The sequence below is a fragment of the Mastacembelus armatus genome, chromosome 12, assembly GCF_900324485.2.
Source record: "Mastacembelus armatus chromosome 12, fMasArm1.2, whole genome shotgun sequence".
Classification (NCBI taxonomy): domain Eukaryota; kingdom Metazoa; phylum Chordata; class Actinopteri; order Synbranchiformes; family Mastacembelidae; genus Mastacembelus; species Mastacembelus armatus.
The window spans coordinates 12,119,910-12,135,577 of NC_046644.1; the positions used below are offsets into that span (position 1 = coordinate 12,119,910).

Below are 15,668 nucleotides of genomic sequence, written 5' to 3' on the forward strand. Positions count from 1 at the left end.
AGTGTTTTTATTTATTCTAATTGTTTATAAATGTGATCTATATATGAATTAAATATGTGAGGCTGATGTTAAGCACATCATGTGTAAAGCATTTTCCAGATCTTTCTATCAATTACAGATGGCCCATGATCTGGTTGAGCAGATTAACCCTCATCTGTCCCATGAGCCTAGCTCCACTGAGCTGCTGGCGTGATATTGTAGAAATGTATGAGGATGTTCCAATAAAACTGTAATAGATCATGAATTATTTTAACTCACTGTAAGCACAAAATCTCTATGATGTTGCATACTTGCCTGAAATGCAATCTGAAGCAACTTTCAGCCTAAATTATAGAATTTAAGTAAAACATCAATTAGACATGCATACATATTTCTTTGTAGATGTATGTACATGTGCTTGTCTGCAAGTGTGTGTCCTGTTGTGTTCTCGCGTGCATGTGATGTTTGATGGAGATGCCTTCCCCTAGTATCCTGGTGGGAAGCTGAACAGCTGGGCGTTAAGCAGCTTTCACCGTCACCGAATTTGGACGTAGCAGTCGTATTCCTACCCACCCCCGAGACTCCATTCTCTGTTCCACATAAATATGCTTGAAACGTTCATGATATACACAACCACACCAGCAACATACAGATGCATGTGAGTGAAGACACTCTAAAACACAAGTCACTAGAAAACTGTGATGCTCTGTGTGTCAAGAAAGTAGTCTTCTTGTGGAGAGTCTATCTCTGTCCTGCAGCTCACATGTCACAGACTGAACAGAGGGATTTCATCACTGTCGAACAACTGTGCGTGTATTGCTCTCTGTCCTTCTTTTGTTCTGTCTCTCTCTTATACACACACACACACACACACCTCTGGATAAATGTGGTCGCATTCGCCTATTGGCAATGGGCCATCTGTCACACACAGACAGGGATCCAGCCTTCATCCCAACAACCAAATATAGTCAAGTAGAGCAGCAGAGCACACTGGGACTGATCCCTACTATACCACAATCAACCTGGGCCACACACTCACAATGCTCATGACAATAAAATATGATTGTTGCCTTTTTTGGCTGATAAGCAAAAACATCCTTGAAAGTCTGACCATAATAATGATTTTCACTATCAATTCGCTGTAAGCAGCTGCAGCTGTTATACATAAGCATTTAACTATATCTTGTTATTTCTGTGTGTGTGTGTGTGTGTGTGTGTGTGTGTGTGTGTGTGTGTGTGTGTGTGTGTTCTCCAGAGTGTCGTCCGCTGCCTGTGGCACCCAAAACTTAATCAGATAATGGTGGGAACTGGCAATGGACTGGCCAAGATCTACTATGATCCTGCCAAAAGCCACAGGTATATTCACTCTAGACATTTAGGGATAAGTCTGGTGTTTTAAAAAATGGTGAATAAAAAGGTCTCATCCTTGCTCTTCTGTTTTCTGTACGATACCTTCAAATCGCATCTTTTCTAATCAACTAGTTCTTTTTCAGGGGGGCTAAGCTATGTGTAGTGAAGAGCAAACGAAAAGAGAAACAAGCAGAGCTGCTAACACAAGATTACATCATCACACGTAAGTTCTTCCATATCCGCTCTTATAAACCCACACACAAACGTTACCATTTAATGATTATTGCACCTCTTACTCTCTTACCTTTCTATGCATGCCATACAGTTTCATATATTGCCATTTACTCAGTAAACAACTACGTAAGCATTTTGAGTCCATCTGTTCAGCAGCGCTCTTCACATAATATGGCAGGATACCTTTGTAATAGGCATCACCACAACAATGCTGACCATCTTCCAACTGTATTATGTGACAAGTTGAGCAACTATGTTCCTCCCCAGATGTATAGAACAAAAATACCAGCCATTGTTTACATGCTACCTCTTTGCCTCTATCTTGTTCACACACACAGACATTCAAACACACTCATACCAGGGGCTTTACTAGGAATGAGAGATTGTTCGGGGCTTTCACAAGGCCCATTAGCTGATCGAGTAGGGTGTGGATGAGTGGATTGACAATGGCAGGGCACTGTGCCACGCAGCAGCCATGTGGTCTGCAGTCATTCGGATCACGCCTCAGACAGGCGCCTCACCCATGTCTTTTGGCGTGATCTCCTGCCGGCACACACTACGCACACCCTATACCCCTACCTGTCATCCTGTCATATCAGCGACACACGAGGCTGTCATCTCCCCTGTGCGTGCTGCACACTCCTTTGCCCGCAGACTGAAGTCATGAACCTACAAGAACAGAACAGCTGTCGACATGTCATTACTGATTGGCTGCTGAGACCCAATCCAGACACCATTTATTGTTTGGGCTAGCTACTGCAGCCTTTTCAGATGCATCATGTGATTTCATTGCCATGCCAACAGGGTGTGAAGTAGGCAGGCATTTGACTGTCACAAGCTGCAAGTGACGCACTTAATGCCCTGGCACTGGAAAATTAGAAGGGACAGGAAGCAAGTGATGGCCCATTGAGAAAAGCGAGGGAATCTGTTAACAGTAACCTTTTTGCTTAATGTAGCGTGGAGAAGAAGAATTAACACTGAACAGCGACAGGGCTCCTGAATGGAAAATCACTTTATCTAGCCCTTTACTAAAGTGTCTTTTTGTAACGACTGAGGATGAGAGCAGAGCGCACACTCACTTCACGCAAACACAAATGCTTGCACACACACACACACACTCTCAGAGATCTTTGAGGGCACTCATTCACACTTACTCGTGCACATGTTCACTCACAGATTTAAGTGCTCGGGGCCTTTATTGTGATAGTGCTCACAAAAGTGTGAAGAGTGGTAGGGTGATTGTCTGTATCTAAACATGGGGGTTATAATGAATATGTTGGTGTGCACTGTGGCAGCAAAAGTACACAAGAAAAGAGATGCTGCCAGAGGCCAACAGGTGTGTGTTTTCACATAAACGCATCTTTGGCAAGATGTAACAATAGCAGAGAATGTGTTTCTGCACTGTCTGACAACACTATCAGCTTCCCTTTCTGGGCCTTTTTGTTAATTCAAGATAGTTAGATACATAGGCTGCAAACACTGAGCATATTGCCAGATGCCTGCCCTGCTTATTTCGGCAGTTGTGTTATGTGATCTTGATTATCCTTGTTTACCCTCTGTGTCTCCAGCTCATGCCTTACCCATGTTCAGAGAGGCCCGACAGAGGAGTACACGAAAACAGCTGGAGAAGGACAGACTTGATCCAAAGAAATCCCACAAACCAGAGCCTCCTGTGTCTGGACCAGGTAATGTGCATTTGATTTTTTTTTTTTTTTTTTTTTTTTTTGTCGTCGTCGTTTATTTTGTTTTGGTGACGACGTACAGTATGGCTGCAGTTCTGCTACAGTTGTTCTTAAAGTGTATTATTAGTCATGTTTGTAACTGGATGAATACATGATTCTGTCAGAGGCAGATGTACAAATCCACATTTGTTGAAGTGCTTAGTGTTATGCAATCCAGCTAAAGTCAAGAGCTATAATAGCACTGCTCCCAGTTGGCCCCTCAAAGGATCATTGTAACCTGCTGTTTCCTCATATTTCTTAACTGCTTGGACATAATGATATATTGTGAACTTTCTCTGGAACCCACGTTTGATGTGTTTTTATATCTGCTGTAATACACATATTCACAAAGACCAACCCTATGCATTGTCATGAATACAGTTTGAGCTTCCTTGTAATAAGCCAAGGTGCCAGACAACATTCCTTACTATGTTGTGTCCCAGCTGTTTCACTGCTGCTGTTTTATTTTTTTTACTTTCACTGGTTTTTCACTTAGATATATACTGATACTGATGATTGCATTTGCAGTAGAGTGCACATTTAAAACAAATGTTTCAACAACTGTTTTTTTTTTTTCTTTTTCCATACATGATAAAGAATTTGCTACTGTAAATGCCATTATTTAAAAATTCCAACACTTTAGCATGGTTGTCCAAGCATGAACACATGTTGTGTTATAGAGGCTGAGACAGAAACATGAACAGTCTGCACAGTCCCTTTCATGAAAATAAGTTTGACTACTTGATAGCAGGTCAGTGGTTTTTAGATGACAGGCTGTCTTTAAATTGTTTATCCTCTCTGTGAAATGACTTTGCATAAGTGCAAGGTAATGTTTGGTGGATGGCTGACTGCTTACAATGGAAAGAGGTGCCTCTCAATCCCCACACAGCCCCAACTACAGCAGGAAATCCCTCTGTGTTTATGTGTGTTTATCCGTGTGCGCACATGTGAGTGTATCGTATCCTATCCTAGATCTTTTTAAGACAACCATAATAATGTCCTCTGTGGAAAGCAGGAAGTTTTTTCCCTGAAGAAACTCTATTAAGTGCAGTCAGCTCCAGCCAACAGCACAGATTTACTTTAACTACAGCAAATCTTGGATTTGCTGCCTCTGCAGCAATAATGAAATAACTGTATACAATATAAATCTGTCCAAAGTAATAAAACGCTCATAAAGTGATAATTTGCTGGTAATTTAAGAAAACTGCTTAGTAGTGGCAGTAGTAGCAACATTTCTATTAAACACATTAACACACTGTCATGTAATGTAATAAATGCTGTGGGATATTTACATACAAAATACATTTGCCCATGTCATCATACAGTTAAAGGAGTAGTTCAACACTTTCTGGATGTTACATTAGAAGATCCATAATGCTTTCCTATCAGTGCATTTATTAAGAGGATGTATCTGGGAGTTGATTAGCTGCAAATGTAGAAACAGCTATGATTCCTAGATCCAGAGTACAAAAATATTCTCACTAGCACTTCTAAAGATTATTAATTAACACACTTTATCTTGTTTCTTTAACTGGTAAATAAATATGACTGTAAAAATGTCTATTTGCGATGTTAGCTGGAGTAATGTGCTGTCACATTTTCTTGAGTAACAGTTTCTGTCCACCCAGCAGCATTTCTGATGGCCTCCTGCTAATCTCATACTGACACAAAACTCTGAGAAGTCACTGCTTCACATCCTGAGCAGGACCACGTTTGATTTTATTGCCTGTTGGGATTCCATCAGGCTGATTGTTTAACCTTTGAAATCACTGACAAAACGTGAGCATGTTTACGTTAAGGCTGACAAATGCTATAAATGTGAATGCATTTACATAAAACATTACTAAGGTGCACAGTGACTGGCGAGAATTCAATAACAATCACTAAGCATAAAATCCTAGATATCATGACTTCTCTGATAAATAAGTAGGTTGGCAATCTAGCCAGCTAAATGCTGTCAACAGGCCTAGGATTATCAGGTGAAAAGAGTATGCAGTTTACATCTGTCTGTGCTTTGCTGATAAATGTCCAGCTTCACAGAGAGTTGGGTCTGGGTTTTTACTTCATTATTATATAAGAAGGTTTTTAAAAGGTACAGCACTTCTTTCTTTTTTTTTCTTTTTTTTAACTAAAAACTGCAATTGTATGTATATGTTTATATAAGTATCATGTCATAGTGATTAATCTTATATTTGGATATAGGTAATTGCTAATTGTTAGTATTGGAACAATTCTCTCATCCAACATTGATGGTTTTTCTATACAGAAGTGTTACCTGTACGTAATCGTGTGTCCTAACAGGTCGCGGAGGCAGAGTAGCAGCTCATGGTGGCACTCTGTCTTCATTCATTGTGAAGAACATTGCTTTAGATATAACAGATGACAGCAACCCACGAGAGGCCATCCTACGGCACGCCAAGGATGCTTTAGAAAAGCCTTACTGGATTGCCCCGGCATATAAAAAGTAAGAAAAATATGAATCATTCATACACTTCACACCTCACTGTTTCTCTCTTCCTCACTCACTTCTCTCATTAGTAGACAGTGTAAGCTGAGTACTAGGAGTGCTGCTTATGACATTGCGGTGGTACTTGGGTTTCTTCCTGCTGGTGTGACACATAAATGCTTAAAGAGTTTTACAGTTACACACTAGAAACTACAGAAAGGAGAGTAATGAGCAGCTCTAGTTTGCTATCAGTTACAGACAGCTATGTAAGCTTGGAACAAGACTGTGAGTCAAATCAGACTCTGTTTCTGAGTCTGTAAAGTACTGCAAGCAAACATTCTTTAGTTAAACACAGTAGTGTGGTACCTTGTAGGAGATAAATGAGATTAACATACATCGCTGCTTGCAGAGCTCTGTATTATGCAGTAGGCCGATAGTCACTATGATGGCTTTCTTTGCTTTGACTGGGAGATATTACACATCAAGTTAACTGCTGAGGGAAAACCAGGTCTAGACTGAGTCTTAGTAACTGTATGTAATTTTACAACAGCCATAGCCTGAAAGTTTTCAATTCTCTTTTGGCCTGCACAGAAGAAATGATCAAACTTCAAGCTTGGCCATCTGGTTATTTTCTTCAACTTTCAGTTCAGTGCTTCACTCTGAAGTTGTCTGAAAAATGTTTGAATCCTTACTTGGTTTTGTGAAACGCCTTTAGGACCCAGCCAGACCCCTTGTTTGCAGAAGAATCAGATGAAGATGAGGAGGCCAACAAGGAACCAGAGTGGAAGAAACGCAAGATCTAAGGTGCAGCAACTGGAGCAGCTCATTTTATACAAGATCAATCCCAGTGCACTGACTTACTGTCAGAAACTCTGCACAGGAGCATAAATTAAGTGAATAAATTGTACAGCCTGTCCTGCCCCCTGTAAAGCTTTTTTTAAGCATAATGTATTTATGTGCATGCTTCCGTGTTGAGGGGACACACTCAAATGTTCAGGCATTTTGACTGAGCAAGCGTAAAATAATTTTTACAGGTTTATGTTTCTCTCATTGTAGTTTATCAACCACTGGAAAAAAAACTTGGCATTGAATATCTGTTTTGACTTTATGGACTTTATTTTCATCATTTCTATTGTCCTCTTGTCCCACATCTCCAGAGTTTGCTAATGCTCCATAAATCAGCTCCAGATTTTGTGGTCTGGGTCTTTTCATCAACTATGAATAACAGTTTGCCCAGATAAAAAAAATAAATAAATAAATTGCAAAGAAGCTGAAACATTTCAGCCTTATTTTGGAATGTTTTTTAGCATTTTTTAACAGTTTTTAAAGGTGTACAGTTTTGTTGGATGTGCTATATCACTTCCTCCAATCTGCTTATTTAGGATTTTTTTCTACACATTGTACCCCACCCCAGAAATGAAATAAAGGAATTTATATTCTATTGCCAAGCTTAAACCTATATAAATAATATAATATACACATATACACTGACGCACAAATTCTAATTACAGGGTCAACTTATCGGTTTCTGCAGTTTTTATCCACATACCACACCGTTCATCAGGAAGATCGTCAGCCTATGATCCTCGAGTTTGTATAGAATGAAAACAACATCTTAACACTGTTAGTTAGCTGATGATTATATTCAGTGAGGGTTTTCCTGAAAGACTTGCAAATGAACATAAATACTTGAGACTTGCTATTAAACAGATCTTGTAGTAGCTCAGTTATACATTATATACACATCCTAAGCCCCTGCTTAATGATTCACTGTACCTCTGCCGTTCTCTCATCAGCATTTACATATCTTCTCTGCACAATGGAAACATTCTAGGGTACTTTGATTTACAGCTCAGTGGCGCTTTACTGCTCACTTTTGTTTACTGTACGACCCTGGGCTTGTGTTCAGGAATGCAGAACAGGAGGGGACACCACAGTGTAGAGGCCATCTTTCAAAACCATCCCCGCAATTCCCCCATTTAACCCAAATTTTCATCTTCAATTTTACATGATGCTTGTGTAAACATAATCCAGGCAAATTAGCACCATCTGGCACTGGTGGATTATTGTACATGGCAGAATACCAGGAGACAAGCTCTTTTAATAGAAACAAGTTTAATTCAGTAAAAAGTTATAAAATGAATATTGTACAAAAATAAAGTTTGCCAAGAGCTTTGGTTCTGTAACACAAAACAGTTTAGACAACATGATTTTTTTCACAGAGTTGTTAACACAAGGAGTGAAAACAAATGCAACCCTTTTTTTCCTTAATATTACCACTGAGGACTCTTTTGCATCTTTACCTTATGCTTGTTTACCTTTGCATCAAAACTGGAGGACTAATCGCCAAGGAACAGCTGAGCAAACAGCCGTAAAGGTGAGAGAGCTAACAGTGGTCACAGTTTTCACATTTAATGTATGGTATCGAGGAGTAGCGGGAAGCTCCGAGGCTTCTGGGAAGTCTCCTAACTGCACATTCTCATCTGGAAAGGCTTATGCTTGAATCAGTTGTTAAAAGAGAAGATGATCCAATTGATGAGGTATGCTGTGATAAAATCTAGAGTTTTTAGCTCTCTGTGTACTGTTTGGCCTAAATTCAGCTTGATGCAGTGGATTTGTTCTGTGTGCAGCGGGATTACACAGTACAGCTGGCTTGCTTGCTGCTGGGTGGGCACAGATACCTTGGTCCCTAATCCGTGCTAACATCAAGACCTCCCCAAGGGCTCTCTTTGTTCCACTTCAAACCATCCCCTCACAGGGTCTCAATGGACACAGCAACATGCTTTACTTAGCATCCTGTTTTCCTGGATGTATATTTCTGCTATATTTTAGGAATAAACCAGGCTGCACACATTATTATATGTAGTAACAGCACAGTGAGCCCACACAGTGTCTTCCCTAAGTAATTCCAAAACATAATCGTTTGTCAAAACATCTAGTCCTGCTATATTTACATCTGCTTGGTGATGACAGCCACCACAGTAGCTAGATCTTTCTTAAACTGTGTTCACCAAAATACTTTTTGCCTGTGGGGATATTTGGTTAAGACTCATGTCAGAGGATCGCTTTCAAATCCCCTTTCAGGGAGTAAGACCTGTCTGTCAGAGCAGAGACAGAAACACAGGCAGTCCCGTGAACTTGAAAGCCTACTGGGACAGTAACCACTGTAAAGCCTTTTCTCAGACTTGGTGTAAGGCCAGAGTTAGGTTTCGGGTAACGTACGCTGATAGGCAGGCATTCTAGCAGCTCCTGTACTCTGTGACTCAAGGGGTTGGACCCTCAGAACGCAACTACAGATCCCGAGGGAGACCACTACTCTCACACGGATGTTTTTAATTTCACTTAAAAGATGTGATGGTTCCTGTCCTATTCTGGAGTAATAGTTTTAAAACTGCCTTGAAAATAAAACAAGTGTCAGTAAAATAATGTGATATTTGGATTAGGGGTCTATACTCTATGCAGATGCTGTGAGCAGAGAGCAACATCTGAGGTCACCACTGTCCGAACATAGTGAAAATAAGGTGAATTGTCGAAGAAAAAGATCTATCCTGCCATCCCTCAAAATGCTCCAAAACAACAGATCACTCCATCTGAAAATTTTCTATTGGTCCCCTCCTCTGTTTCTACCCTCCCTTCACTTTATAGAGAAAGATGATTTTTTTTTTTTTTCTTTTTAATGACTTGTGAATTGAGGAGCCCTGGAATCTAAGTGAAGCACATAAATATTATTATGATGTGTGGGTGAGTGTGTAGCAGTTTGTAAGATTTAGCATGAGAAAATGCTCCACTTTGGCACCATCCAGGACAAACAAAGCTTTTAAATAAATAAGGAAATGAAAATCTTTTTCATAAAATGGATTGAAATAAATAACAATAAGTTAAGTTCCATCTTAATAAATATACCTCTTACACACATGTGTATATATATATATTCATATATGTATGTATATATATATGATTGGGTTTTATATAGATGCGTTGCACCAAAAGTCTTTGTTGAACCCCGGTGTGGTATTTCTCATCCCTTGGCTCTGAATGTACATGTCAACTTCCAGACTATGTAGTAGAAGTGATTTAGACTGCAGCTGAATATACTCCTCAATTCTCCATGTTTGTCTGGAGCGTTAGGAACCAGCTATGGAAAAATGAAATTCTGGGAAAATGAATTCTTCCAGAAAACACAAGCCAACTTCGTCCGAAGTGTTTCTTCACTCTCACCTTTTTTAAACAGCACAGTTAAATCTGACAGTGAAGTGTAACAGCATTGATTCTTCTGCAAATTGGTGCAGATGTGATGCATTTTTGCATATGACTGACTGAACCACCAAATACTAGTCACAGGATCTGGAGGATGCACTGTCAAAGTTTATTGTCCAGTTCGCCTTTTTTTTTTTTTTTTTTTTTAGCAGCTCTTCAAACGCTTTTCACATCAAAGAAGTAGCCTCTTAATACTCACCCGTGTCTCCTCTGAGGACTACAGATCAAAAAGAGACACAATACACTCTTTCCTTGACCTCATATGTCCATTTCCAACAGTGATTGCTCTCTTTGCAGCACCAGCTTGTAAAGGTGATCCTTAGCTCACTGATGCAGGTCATGTCTGGCATTTTGCCTGTGTGACTTCCTCAGACACAGCCACACTTCCTGGCAGAATGCTTCTTCAGTGTGTGATACACTACATTGTCGTCCAAGAAAGATAAGTCATCATCAAAAGCGATTGGTCGACAACAGGTGCGAGAGGGTGTGTCCTTGTCCAGCTTCTTGTTGTGTGTGAGGTTGTTCAGGATCTTGTCATAGTTGGTCTCCGCCTCCACACAGGGGCCACTGCAGTACCGGAAGATTAGTTCTTCCTTTGTCTGGTAGCCCAGGCCCAAATCCGTCACATTGAGATGGACCTCCTTTAGCAAACAGCCTCTGCTATGCACCGATATCCTCTCCCTCCCCTTCTCACTTCGGCCTCCTTTACTGCCTCGATTTCCCCCTCGCCCCCGACCCCTCCTCCTGTCACCGTGTCTTCTCCCCTCACCTCCCGTGCCTCCTGTGTTTGCTGCTCCCCTCTGTCTCCTGGTGCCCCCTCTGGGCTCCGATGATCTCCGGAGTCTGCCAATGGTTGCCTCAATGAAATCCATTACATCATCAAACTGCTCTGGATAGGGACCTGCAGTGTCATCTGGAAGACAGAGCAGGGACAGAACCACTTATAAAGCTAGTGTTAACTTCATCACTGATATAAAATATTTCAAGACTTAACAAACAAGACATTGTGTGTTATATGTAACTGGGTAATAACATTTTTGAGTCTACTTCAGTTCATTTCTACTCTGCCTTACATTTAATGGACAGATGTAATATTGCTATAATCTCCTCATTTAACTCCATCCATCCATCCATTATCTATACCCGCCTATTGTTATTTAGAATCACAGGGATCTGCTGGAGCCTGTCCCAGTTCTTTTTGGGTGAATGGTAGGGGTACACCCTGGACACGTCACCATTTATCTCTTTGCCAGAAAACAAATAACAATAGTTTCCAAAATGTTGAACTATACCTTTAAATGCACAACCGCAAATATGTACATAACCTTCAGAGTCACTGCAAAGTGTCCAGAAATATGCACTGACACAAATGCAGACAATGCCCATAACTACTGAGAAATGTGCAGATCAAAAATGATTTATTGATTAGTCTCTGATGGAGGAATGCACAAAAGAGTTCAGAGTTACATATGGACATACAGGTGCCGTACTTTAACTCTCTCCGGGGGATGAGTTGCTGGTTGAAGGTAAGAGGGTATTTGTCAGTTCTGATCTGAAATTTATTTTAGTCACAAAGGAAGAGAGTATGTACATATGTAGTGGTGAAATGTGGGCAGACTTGGTCTTGCAGTAACAATTTGGCCACAAGTTTCAAAGAGAATGTTCCCATCAGGTTTTTATCTCATGAAGTCACCAAAGGTTTTCAGCTATTTCACACAGCAATTGCCTGTTGATACATTAAGCATAGACCAATTCCACCACAAACTATGCACTGTGATATTGTTATTCAGCCCTTTAACTCTTTCATGGATTTAATTATAGAATGCCAAGACTTCAAAGGCCAAATATAAGAAAATCTCACGCTTTGAGTCATTTAGATAGAGCAGATTGCAGTCTGCTCACAACTCAAAACATGCACCAGCACAGCTCTCCACCATCTGCTGCGAGGAGCGTTGAGGACTGACTGAAAGTCTTGGATCCTCCTTTGTTACATGTTGATTCTATTATAGAGTAACGTCTCTCCTTACTCCCAACGCCTGCAGGTCTGGCAGCAGTGAACTTTGTATGAAGACCACGAAGACATATTGTTCAGAAATTAATCATCGAGCCCAACTCTAATTACATTACCTGTGTGTGTGCCGACGAATCTGCATGTGAGTATAATAAATGTGTGTCAAGTAGCTAGGGCGGAGGGGTGTGATGTCTGGCAGGTGGTGCTGTGGTTTTTAACATGGCTTCTCTATTGCAGTGTCACCTGTCTCTCCTACCTGATCTTGTGGCAGGCCATCCGATCCGCCTGCGCTCCACAGCTGATTGGGCCACCGCTCGTATATCAGATGAGCTAATCTGTTTAGACACACCTATCCTTTGATTTAGACACCGACTATTGTATGTCACCTGACAGGCAGGGCAGCTACAGTGTACACCTGTCGACAGACTGGACTTCTAGCAGTAAATGAAGTGATTCATGATGCAAACTGTGCTATGAAAGAGTGATGATTTTTTTTTTTCCAACACTGTTTTTGCCACATTTGTTGGCTGAATATTACATCAGTTTACTTGTACAACTGTGTTGTTGCAGATTTTAGTCTTAAAAGGTAAAACCCACTCTTTGTCTGATTTTACAAAAAAAAAAAAGTACAGACCCATCCCCTCGTGGACCGACAGTATTGTTGACACTATTAATGCAGTTAATGGTCTTGGGTTACACAGAAGATCAGTGATGTCACCATGGTCCAAACAGAATATGAGGTGGCAGGACAAACATTTCTCCAAATGTTCCATTCCTTATCTAGTTCTTGGCTGCGTTTACGTCTGTGTGAAGATGATACAGTGCCACATCGCTCCAAACAAAATAAATTCCTGCCCACTGTCACTGTTAAAATGAACATAAACACAGAAGTCTCACTCAGTGCTTCAGACTTTCCAGTATTGTCTAGCCTCTATTCTGAAAATGCCTTTGACCTGGTTCCTGCAGCACTCTCTCAAACATGCCATGATTTCTGACTTTTGCAGATGGGTAAAGGTCATGGGTCTCTAAATCACAAAGAGGCAGAGGTGAATATAAACAAATGGTTAAGGGAAAACAGGGAGAGCTGTTCATAGTCATATGCATGCTGCTGACTTGTTTTGACACCAGTATGATGTAACCCACAGCAGTAATAAAAAACCAAATCAAGATCTTCCATCTGATAATCTGTCTGAAGGCCTTATTGATATAGGACTTTCTATTGGTGGCACAACCCACTGGCTATCACTTTACCTGCTGTTTCTCAAGTGTAACTAGTCAATAGAAACCACAAGTCTTCACCAGCAAAATAACTTTGTAACATTCATGTCCTCATGCATAGGGTATAAAATTGAATTAATGAGCTACATGTGCCGTGTTTGCACAAGCAGCGCAGATCTATAATGTGATTCCCCCATGTGGGCCATTTATCTGCTATTCAAGACACTATCACAGTGACTGCACATCACAAAAGGTTTTGTCAAAACACGCAGTGTGCCTTACATTGATCTTCCATCGAGCTCTCCTGAAAGTTGTGGTTTTCACGCTGGAACGTTGGTTCTTCGTCCTCCACAGACAGGGACACAGAATCACTGTAGCTGCTGGGGAAATAAGTCCTCTTGGCTGGCTGAGTGTTTTGGTAGAGAGGCCGTGTAGCAACAGAGGTCAGGAGCAACAAACACGTGGCCAAAACATCCCATAACTTCATCTTAGACTCAGTTCCTATGAAGAAAGCTGCAGAAAACAACAGAAGATATTTCAATTTAAAGATACTGATTAGAAGCGATATCCAAATATTTAATAATAGAAATCATAAACATACGCAAAGTGTTGTTTATAATGAGGTCAGCAGTGTGAATGAAACAGTGTGGTTGCCAGACCTACCCTGACTCATTCTGTATTAATAACTGTGTGTCATCAAGAGGCTTTGACCCTCACTTTGTAAATATGGTTATCTGAGTAAACATAGCAGAAAATCGTGAATAAAAGATTCCCCAATGAAAATAGCCTATAATGCACTTCATAAGGTCAACATGTCGCACAAAATGCAGAAAGAAAGCACAGAAAAAATAATAAAATAATGCGTAAAGTTGTGCGTAAAGGTCCCGCATTGCTTTAACATCGCATGCAGTATTTGTGATTAACCAGCAGCAATGTTGTGCGTTTATTCTCTGTGGATGGTCAGATCTATTAGGATTGTAAAAGGAATTCATGTTGTTGTGATAACAGGCCAACTCTTGCTATTTGTAATGAGGAACGGAGGGTGCGCCTCACACAAAAATGCCTTGGTTGAAGCACGCACCGAAAGCGCTTTGGCAACGGTAGCCTAAATCATGGTGTGAGTTGGCCAGATGGCGAGCCACAAAGCTTACGTGACTCTATCTAATGGCATGTTGAGTCTGCAGTAAACCTAAACAGCTCTTCGTGAATAAATAGTGGGCTTATATATGCTGTGGAAAAGTCCCAACAACTACCTTTACACAAACACAAGTTGCGTTTTTAAAATTGAACTTGTGCGTCCTTTCGGCACAGATAATATTTTGCTCTACATTGAAAAATGCTAAAAAAAAAAAAGAAATACAATCCCTCACTCACCTTAAATATGGCCCATGCAGACCTGAAACTCGCTTGGCTGTTGGTGTTAAAATCCAAACAGAAAACCGCAACTCATGTAGTGTTCCAAGCTGAATCAGCTGCATGCATCGTTTGAAAAAGCCACAGTCCAAAAATTTCCTCGAAACGAGTTCAAATTCAGTTTATGTCCAAATAGGAAAAAAAAGCTAAAATGCAATACCAGGTCCAGCGCACCAAGCAAACCTTGCGTCTTTCCACGCTTTGGAGTCCAAAGGTAGGTGTTGAAGAGGAGACCAAATGTCGCGGCGCCTTACGGGGTACAGTTGCACTCGCTGATTAATTGGATGCTACGTTTCCACGTTGGAAATCCGAGAGAGAGCCACCATCTCCGGCTGAAAGGAGTCCAATGAAGACATCAGCGTCTTCAGCGCATACGCGTGGCGCAAAAACTGCACAAAATCTTTTTCCCAGAGTGCAAAAAGCTCTTGTCTGAAAAAAAAAAATAGTCAAAGCGCCGTTATATCCAGAACTGTGTTAAAATTCATAATCGCCAACATTTTACAATATCTTGACCTGGTAGACAACGCAGATGAGGGTATTTAGTCTCCATTTTCTACAGGTCAGATAGTGTCTGTGTAGCCCGAAGGGTTTCCAGACGCGTTGTCCTCATACTGGACTGAAGCAAGACAGATGTCTGCGCATAACACCGCACCGAGCAGAGGGCAGTTTGGAAAGATTTATAGTTAAGTGCGCTCTGACGTTTGGACCAGTTGGTGTCCGCCCCTCTATTAAAGATCCCTGCAAGAGCAAACAGTGAATAACAGAGGTCCACAAATCTCTCCAAACCACCCCTGGAGCCCCGTTTATAGGAGCGCAGTTTTCAGATATCTTGAGGATTATGTCACACATCCTATGTCCTCGGATTAGATTTCAGTATGCGGAATGCGATTTGGAGATGTTCTGTTGCGATGCGTGTTTCTAACCTGATCTAGGCGCTCTGTGCGTACCGGTGTCAAGTTCCGTCTGATGGCTACACACATCTCAAATTTAAAACTCCCACTTCATTTGCTATTTACTAGAACATATTTGTAAATAAGCG

The 15,668-nt window shown here is 40.9% G+C and overlaps 2 protein-coding genes across 3 annotated transcripts in view; one reads left to right on the plus strand and one right to left on the minus strand.

Annotated features, from left to right (window-relative positions):
* Nucleotides 1–7,171, plus strand: part of wdr70 (WD repeat domain 70) — a 33,090-nt gene extending 25,919 nt beyond the window's left edge. For both annotated transcript variants that reach the window (XM_026298033.1, XM_026298034.1), the window contains 5 exons: nt 1,235–1,335; nt 1,473–1,552; nt 3,132–3,248; nt 5,586–5,748; nt 6,446–7,171. In XM_026298033.1, the coding sequence (XP_026153818.1) occupies nt 1,235–1,335; nt 1,473–1,552; nt 3,132–3,248; nt 5,586–5,748; nt 6,446–6,533 (549 nt within the window). In that variant the 3' untranslated portion in view covers nt 6,534–7,171. The remainder of the gene's footprint in view (nt 1–1,234; nt 1,336–1,472; nt 1,553–3,131; nt 3,249–5,585; nt 5,749–6,445) is intronic.
* Nucleotides 7,172–10,191: 3,020 nt separating this feature from the next.
* Nucleotides 10,192–15,262, minus strand: gdnfa (glial cell derived neurotrophic factor a). Its single transcript, XM_026297912.1, has 3 exons — nt 14,591–15,262; nt 13,499–13,729; nt 10,192–10,900 (listed from the first exon to the last, which is right to left on the minus strand). Exons 2-3 carry the CDS (start codon nt 13,701–13,703, stop codon nt 10,356–10,358), a joined length of 750 nt encoding a protein of 249 aa, XP_026153697.1. The 5' UTR covers nt 13,704–13,729; nt 14,591–15,262; the 3' UTR covers nt 10,192–10,355.
* Nucleotides 15,263–15,668: the final 406 nt, after the last annotated feature.